At 48.5% G+C, this 9,060-nt stretch overlaps 1 protein-coding gene across 1 annotated transcript in view; it reads left to right on the forward strand.

Moving 5' to 3' along the window:
- The window catches only part of TKT (transketolase), a 24,791-nt gene that overhangs the window by 837 nt on the left and 14,894 nt on the right, over positions 1–9,060 (forward strand). The window contains exon 2 of the mRNA XM_006917538.2: positions 8,092–8,209. Coding sequence (XP_006917600.1) covers positions 8,092–8,209 — 118 coding nt within the window. The remainder of the gene's footprint in view (positions 1–8,091; positions 8,210–9,060) is intronic.

Genomic DNA, 9,060 nt, shown 5'->3' on the forward strand with positions numbered 1-9,060 from the left:
TCCTGCTACCTGGGTTGGGGTCTCAGTTTGTAGCAGGAGACTGCTGAGACGCCGTGCTGCTGAGTGGGATGGGAGAGGGGAGGAAGGCGGCCACGTGGATGCAGAACCTTGGCACCTGATGTGAAGGGGACGTCTTAGATCTGACCTGAGGCGGGAGGTGGGGTTAAGGGTTGGGGAGGGGAGACTTGGAAGGCTAGGAGAACCAAGGGCCTAGTCCTAGGGCCTCAGCGGTTGGAATGCAGTCTTGGGGGCAGGGCCAGCAGCCAGGTGCACTTTTCCCAGGGCAGAGACTGAGGCATCCTCTCCCAGTATTCTTTCCGGGTCAGCTCTCTGACTCAGAAAGTGGAGAAAGACTGCTGCTGATTCCAGGAAGCTTCCACTGGAAGGTGGCTAGTAGCAGGGACAGTGATAGTAACAGGGGCCACTGTACAGCTGGAGGTGTCCAGTGGGGTAGTTAAGGTCAGAATCTGTCTCCTACTCTGAAATGCAAATAGTAGTAGCTCCTACACACTGGGCAGTTTCAAGGATGCCAGCCCCTCCTTCCCTTGGGGCCTGGTGTGAGAAGGAAGAGACAATGTACTGGGTTTATGAAATGTATTTGGGGCCTGGGTTAGGCAGTGATTTCCAAGAATCTTCCCAAAGCTATGTACTTATAACAAAGACAAGGTTCTAGCTTCTGGCCAGTTTCATACAGGCTACATTATTAATAAGTAAATAATTTTTGACCTTCAGGGTGGGTCTGCACTAACCCTTTCAACTTTAAGACACCCAGTTCTCAGGAGAAGGGATTAGCGCTCTCTTGGCAAGCCCTTTCCCTTCCACCCCACCCGCTTGCACACTTCGGACCTGTTACCTCTTTTGGGCTTATATTAGTTCTATCTACTGTGTGGGAGCTCCTGCCCAGGCAGGAACCCTGCTTACTCTCCATGCCCCCTCCCCCAGCCTGACACACAGTACGTCTGCACACCCTGTATTGCTTGTTGGGTAGTACATTTCCCCTTCCCTTGACCATTTCAGGGAGTGATTCACCCTGCAGGGCCTTGTTGAGCCATACTGTGTGATAGGAGCTATCTAGCCAGGCTCCTGGGGGTCTAGCTGGAGAAACACAGCAGTTACCCAACTAAATAGTGTTATACACCTGAGCATCTTACAGAGCCAGATGAGACCTGCAGACAGTTACAGCGTTACTGAGCCAAATAGATATCACTGGTTTGACACAGCATCCTTTATTGCTAATATTGTTTCATGCATTCTGAGAATAACCTTATGAGATAGATGCTATTACAAACACACTTATAGATGAGAAAACTGAGGTTAGTGTGTTAAGTGACTTGCCCGAGCTAATCATTGGTGGTGGTTCCACACTGCCCAGTGAGGGGCTTGCATTAGGAAGACTTCTTGGGCAGCCAGGATAATGGAGAGAAATTGGAAATGGGGAGATCAGGTGCACTGATGGCAGGTATCAGTTGGTTTGAAGGCACTTTCAGAGAAATGAAACATTAGTATCTATTGGGGGCTCCCAAAGGGAGGGGGTATCCAGTGGATCTCCTGGGTCTTTGTTAGGTAGTTAAACTGATTTCAATGGAGGGAAAAGATACTGTATGTAGCAACAGACTTTATACCCAGATTTACATTGTAATGTCTTAGGGAGGAACTCACTGAACTCAAAGTATCCATTTGTAAGAAGGAGAAAAAGTATAAAATACCTGGTGATTCCTGCATGTTTGTGAGTATGTGTAAAAGATAAAGGAAAGAAACACTTATTTTTCAGAAGGAAGTAACATTGCTATGCAACCCCTGTCACAAGAGGTTTTGAAAGGTGTGTGCCAAGAACTATGAGTGTGCACAAAAGTAGTTTTGGAAGACTTGAGGTAAGGGCTGTGTTCTAGTCCCTGGACATTTGCTTTAAAGCCCACTCTTCCCTCACCACAGTGGGTGAGTTCCATCAGGTGAAGGCCCAATCCTGATGCCTTGGCCCAAGCCGGTTCCAAAGTGACCATCCTTTCTAGAGGAGCTTGCATCCCTGGTGGTGAAACAGCACTTTGGTCAAGTCTTTTCATGGTCACCCACACAGGCTGGATTCAGTGAGGACCCAAGTTATAGGGTTTAGAATTCAGTGAGGTCCCGATTTCTTGGCTTTCCCATTCCTTTGCCATCACTGACCCCTTGTCAGGGGACCTCACCAACCCCCAGGGAGTGAGGACACTGGTTTCTGTGTCAGGGGAGCTGAAGGACAGAGGGCTCTTTATGGAGGCAGCACCCACAGTGGCCAGAGCTTCTCCGGGGTCATCTCCTTCCACGTGCTAAGGAAACTATGGCAAGAGTCCAGTTCATCCAGCCTTTAAAAAAATAAAACCCACTGACCTTACCAGAAGGGACCTGGCTGCTGAGGCTGGTGGTAACAATTTCATAGTTCGCAATGACCAGGGCTAGGCTATGGTATTATACAAACAGTGCTAGGTGTCATCTGAGGACAATCAGGCCTAAATCAGGGAAGCGCAGGCTGTGCTTTTAACATGTCCCCAGGGCTCTGTCCCATAGCATTGGGGAGGGTACTTGGGCGCTAATGTCTAGCCGGGTCTGACTAGTGGGCACAAGGAGACAGGATTCCAACTCTGGCTCCAGCTCCCTTCAGAGCAGCTGTGCCCTTGTCCAAAAGGCCTTTCCCATCCAGGACCTCAGTCTCCCCATCTTTAAAGGAAGAGTTCTTAGGTGGTTTCCAAACTGGGTCCCTCAGGAGTGTGACAGGGAGCTCTGGGGTCCTACCCACTGCTATTGTAGGTTTAACATCCTGGTGGTCCATGTGACTTTAGTGGCTGGAAATACATCTCCGTACCCAGCTCTGGCATTCGAGTATGCTTTGGCTGAGTGCCTAGAGGGCCCCTTCATGGCCTAGGCCCCTTCAGGTTTCTGGCCTCTCTGGGCAGAATACCACATCAAGGCCTGCTTCTCTCATTGAGCTGCCTTCCACCCAGTCTGGCCCTGACTGAGGCAAAAGTGAAGCTGGTTGAGGTTGCCCCAGCAGCAGCAATTTCCCAAGCCGGTGTGAAGACACCTGACTGTCCTGACATGTCTCAAGTGTTCTGCCCAAGTGACTCTAACTCGGCAGGGCTGATGATCAATGTTTCTCGAAGCTGGAAACCAGGTGCAGCCCCCGGTTAGGATCTGGCTGAGACATTCTCATAGTTTCCTGTGTGCTGACCACACTTTGGCCCTATCACAGCTCTTACCCCTGGACTTGGCTTCTTTTAGGCAAGGCTGTTGCCACTAGATTCTGGACCCACAAAATCAGGAACTCCCTTATTGCCACAGACCAGAGCTATTTGCCCTGAACGACTGTTCTCTTGCCCTGAACGGTGAGGCAGAGTCCACTCAGAGGAATGAACTTCTGTGAGCTGTAGCGATTCTACCAGCAAGTGGGTCTGGCTGACCCGGCCCACACAGTTTAGGCTTCTTGCTCAGAAGTCAGTTGCACTCATAGGCTGGATGTTACAATAAGTTTTAGTGAATTTACCACATCCTTTTTTTTTTTTTTTTTTTTAATTTATTTTTTATGGCGACATTTGTTAACGAAATCCAATAAGTTTCAGCTACACACTTTAACAGTAAGGCATATATATGTTTATCTGTGTGTTCACCTCTCATAGTTAGATTTCTTTCTGTTATCACATATGAATTTACCACATCTAATTTTAGGATACTTCCTCACTCCTAAAAGACCCCTTCTGCTTGTTTGCTGTCATTCTCCATTTCTTCCTCCATTCCCAGCTCCCAGGCAACCATAATCTCCTTTCTGTCTATAAATTTAACTCTTCTGGACATTTCACATAAATGGAATCATGCAGAATGAGATCTTTGAGGTCTGGCTTCTTTGACTTAGCATGATCTTTATAAGGTCATTCATGTTATAGCATGAATCAGTACTTCATTTCTTTTTCTTGTTGAATATTCCATTGTGTGGATTTACCACATTTTTGTTAATCCAGTCATCAGCTTTTCACAGTATCTTGCTCTTGCCCTAGCTCTTCTGATGGCAGACTGTGTGACCTTGGGCAAGTCACTTCCCTTCTGTGGAACTTAGAGGTAAGAGATCCCATCCTCAAAATGAGGAATAAAGTGAGCCTCGTTTCTGCTGTCAGGAGCTAGTATTTACTGAGCAATTGCTCTTTTCTTATGCACTGTGCCAAGCTCTTTCTCATTCAGTCAGATTCTGTTAATATCCCCATTTTACAATGAGGAAACTGAAGCTCAGAGAGCTCACACTTTGCGTCTTAGAGCCAGGATACATTTATTCATTTGTGAACTTTGCGCCAAGCACCGAAAGGACACAACAGTTAAAAGGCTCAAAATCTCTGCCCTCTTAGAGCAAATAAATAGTTACATAATGTCAGGTGGTGGCAAGTATAAGAGGAGATGAAGAAGTATTTTAGGTAGTGTGGTCAGGGAGGGCTTCTCAGAGGAGACAACATGGGGCAGAGCTCGGAAGAAACTTTCTGAGGTGTGGAGGCAGAGTCTTTCCTGGCAGGAGCCAGCTAGAGCACTTCGGGGAACAGAAAGAACAAGGACTGCTTCTGAAGTTCACTTCCGCTCTGGCATCCTGGTACTCTCACCTGAGTATGAGTTGTTGTTCTTTTTTTTTAAAATATATGCATAAAAAACAATATACTGTACATATGTTATAATGAACCCGTATGTACCCACCACCAGGCTTAAGAACTAGGACATTACAGTACTTGAGGAATTCCTGTGTGTCCCTCCTCCCCCTCGAAAGGACTATACCCTGAATTTTGCATTATCATTCCATTGTTTTCCTTATAGTTTTATAACATTTGTTTATATTCATAAACAGTGTTCTTTTTTGCTGTACAGATCTTTCTGTAGTGTGCTTCGTTCACATGCTATATTTGTGGGTTGGTGCCGATGTTGGATCTGTGTAGTTCACTTATTCTCACTGCTGCATACTATTTATCATATGAATATATTGTGTTTTATCTATTCTGTTGATGGGCCATGTGGGTGGATTCCAGATCTGGCTGTAGCAAACAATGCCGGGCCCTCCCCTGTGTGTTTCATAGAGCTTGTGTACATTTCGCTGTGGACGTGGTTTGGTGAACAGAGTTGCTGTGCGTCTGCAGCTACTGACTCGGTTTCTTTTTAATGATTAGAAGATCACTCAAGTTTTCTATTTTTCAGGTCAGTTTTGGTAAATTATTTCTCCCTAGACATTTTCCCGTTTTCACATTTTGTTGCATCGTCACTCAGTATTTTATCATCCGTTCTTATTTGCTCCTTCAATTTCTAGTATTGCCCCTCTTTTCCTGGATTCTGCCTTATCAGAAGTTTGCCTGATTTTTGGTCCTCTTTTAAAGTTTTTTTTTAAAGAATTAACTCTTGGCCTTGTTTAAATATTGTATATAGCTTCTTATTTCATAAATTTCTGCTTTTTAATTTTTTTCCTACTGTCTTTGAGCTCACTTCATTTTTCTAATTTTCGAGTTAGATCTTAGCTAATGGTTTTCCACTCCTGTATTTACTTTCGATTTATTTAGGCCTAGCTCTAAGCTCTCAGCATCACCTTCATAGATTGAACTACTTGGCATCCTAAGTGAACTGTTCAAGCCAAGGCAGAGTTTTTGAACAAACTCGTAACTCCCATGCATCTCTCTGGTAAAGTGCCCAGCAGCTCCCCTACCCTCACCCCAATCCCACCCCTCACCTGTATCTAGCCAGTGTGTGACATACACAGCACCCTGGACTGGGGTCTCCACCTGCAGTTGCTCCCGCCCACCCACTGGCCCCAGGGGAGGACAGAGAGGACAAGAAAAGCTCAGGCCCTGAGTCTGTAGATGCAATACATTTTTGGCCTGAAGGTCCTCTAATAGGTTGCATTTAAGTGTAACTGTGTCTCCTATTTGCTTAGCACTACAGTTAACAGAGCTCTGTCTCAATCCATGGCTCATTTCTTTCCATCTGCCCTATGGTTAGGGTTTGGCAGGGGGTGGGCAGTGGCCACATTCCCAGCCCATCAATAAGAAGATGGAGGCACTGCGAGATTTGGCATCTGGTCCTCCAGCAGATGGTTACCTGGACTTTTCGAATGCATTATCTTACTGGGACTCTTAGACAAGAGATTTGGCATCTGGTCTTCCAGCAGATGGTTACCTGGACTTTTTGAATGCATTATCTTACTGGGACTCTTAAACCCAGCATCCCCACTTACAAATTAAGAAGCTGAGCCTCAGGGAGGTGAAACACTTAAGTCACATAGCCTATATCCCCACCCAGGACACTTTTCAAAGGGAGATCCATGAAAGCTCTGGATAGAATGGGGTGGATACTTGGCCCCTAAGGACCTATTATTATAGGTAAGTGTGAAGACAGGGCCAGCAGGCTAACCCCTCACAGGCCTACCAAGGAAAGGTTAAAATCAACTAATTTTCAACTTCTGGTGTCTCTTCATGGCTGCCCTCCCTCCACATCCACTGGGGGCCTGGATATGCTTCTGCCACATGCAGAAGGCGCTTGTGCCATGGCATTTATCCCTGATGCCCTTCTTGGTAGTCAGGTGGGAACGTCACCCTGGGATCACAAGGTGGACAAGGCAGGCAGAGTCCCTGCACCCTTCTTTCCCCTCAGAGCAGTTTGGCCCACTATCCACCTACATCTTTCTTCCACTCCTTTCATTGCAGGGTCAAGACTTTTGAAACAGGATTCCTCAGGGACAGGATTGCCCTTGGGGGTGGGAAGGACATGAGGTCAGACTAACTGGTGTTGACCGGGATGTCCTCCAGCTGAAGTTTGGCACTGAGGACAAGGGATTTGGGTCCCTGCCAGGCAGAGAAAGGTTTCTCGTTTACATTTCCTCACCTCCCTCTTTCAGGTCTAGTGTCTTTTCCCCATGACCAGGAGCTCATAGAAATGGTTAAGTATAAGATGATTGTGTGCTGGGAATGTGGGTACTAAACCCGCATGGACAGTTCTGGGTTTCTCTACTAATGCGTCTGCGCTGGGAGTGACTCACCCCTAACCCGGTGTGGAGGGGGCGGGGGAAGCGACTGGCAAGGGAAGAGGGAGGCGTGTGTGAACTCCAGATGTTGCATGTGCCCTTAGGTTTGGCGCTGGGTGTGTTTTAGCGTGAGGACCTCAAAGGGCAGCATCAGAGAGCTGCACTGAGCTGCATGGAGGAGTAGTGGGGAGGCACGTTTCGTCATGCTGACATCTTAACAAAACTGGGACTAAGGGCTTCAGTCAGGCTTAGGCAAGGGTTACAGCATGTCCCAGCAGGAACCCCAACCTCTGGTCCCATTCCTGGGGGAAGTGCCTGGATACATCAAGTGGGTCCTAAGAGACCTAAACAAGTCTCACTTCTAGGATGTAATGCTTATACTTTGTATCATTATTTGTAGAAGTTGAGATCTTGTGTTTTGCCTTTTAAATTATGCACAAAAGCATGGTTCCTAGTGGCTACACTAGGGCTCAAAATGCCCATTTAGAAAGCTACCAAGTAGCCCAATGATGCTGTTGGAGAGTCTGAAGCCCAGGTTTTCAGACTATGAGCCCCATGAGGCTGGGAGATTTGTGATAATTCCATAAGCCTCAATCCCTTACTCCTTGCCCATGGCCTCAGGACTAGCACCCCTGGGTTCTGGGAGGACAGAGTGCCCCTCGCAAGTAAGTAAGCAAAGTCCTGGGCAATTGCACCAGAATGTGGCTTACTGGTCAGTCACAGAGGGGCCACACTGCTCCTCAGCTGCTGAATCCTCGTAATTGCTGCTAGGAGCCATGATGCCAGAACTGGGCTTGACCCAGCACCAGCCACTCCCCAGCCACGGTGTTGCTTGGGTCTGTGCTGTACACAGTCTCTGGGCCCTTCTTTCTTACTCTAGTCCAGCACAGAAATTTTTCAGTTGTATGACTAAGGATCTGGACTATTGGCCCTGGGAGGGTACCACCCTCATGCCACCAGCAGTGTCCTCCTTGAGTACATGGCTATCTGGCTCCTTGCGGCACATACCCTCGGGTCCCTGTGCCTGGGCTGGGTGAGCCCTGTGTCCAGGATCATGATGCGTGTGTTTCTTTCCTGGGCCACAGCCACCCCACGTCATGCTGCAGCGCCGCGGAGATCATGGCTGTCCTCTTTTTCCACGCCATGCGCTACAAGCCCCAGGACCCCCGGAACCCTCACAACGACCGCTTTGTGCTCTCCAAGGTAGGAGCCCAGCCTGCTACCCTTCACCTGGGGCTGGATGTCATGTGGGCCCTGGATGGGTGAGAAGATGCTGGCAGTGAGCCATCTCCAGCCTTCTCCCCCAAGGCTCCTTCTGTGCCAACCTAGCTGGTAAACTTAACCTGAGTTAAGGAATAAATGACCGAATTAATAGGGGACAATGGAAACAATCTGCCATGTGTTTTGCCCATTTGGTGTTGATATGCAAGACTCGCGTCCAGGCCTGGGTACGGCTTTGTGGCTTTCTGCACGCGTCTTTCTGTGCTGTGCCAGCACCCCTAGACCACAGCTTGCCCCCTCAGAAGTGGTAGTTCATTGCAGCAGGGTTTGGGATGGAGCATCCTGTCCTACGCCACCCACGGGAGAATCACAGCCACAAACTATGCTACGAACTCTTGAAATCCACCTGTACCCAGGCCTGGCTCTGTGGCCTCTGGTCTCTTGGAGCAGGCATGAAAGCTTAGAAGTCTGTCCAAGTCCACTCACATGCCAGAAACCAAGGATTAGGGCAGCTGGCTGCCTGCTGGGGTTTTGGCTTCGGCAAGCCTCACAGCTGTGCTCCCCCTGCACCTGTCCTAGGGCCCGCTTGGCCTTGGCTATGGGAATTTCAGGCTGGAGAAGGATGAAAGGAAGGGAAGTGGCCTCACTTGCTTCCTCCTCTGAAGTGGATACCCCGTCCCACAGGCTTAGCCAGGCCTCAGGTTTCAGTGAAGTGGGAACAGCCCCCCAGTATCAGCTCCCGCTCTGACCACTCCCTCCACCATCCATCCCTTGGCAGGGCCACGCAGCTCCCATCCTGTACGCAGTCTGGGCTGAGGCCGGCTTCCTACCCG

The sequence above is a fragment of the Pteropus alecto genome, unplaced genomic scaffold (genome assembly GCF_000325575.1).
Source record: "Pteropus alecto unplaced genomic scaffold, ASM32557v1 scaffold75, whole genome shotgun sequence".
Taxonomy (NCBI): domain Eukaryota; kingdom Metazoa; phylum Chordata; class Mammalia; order Chiroptera; family Pteropodidae; genus Pteropus; species Pteropus alecto.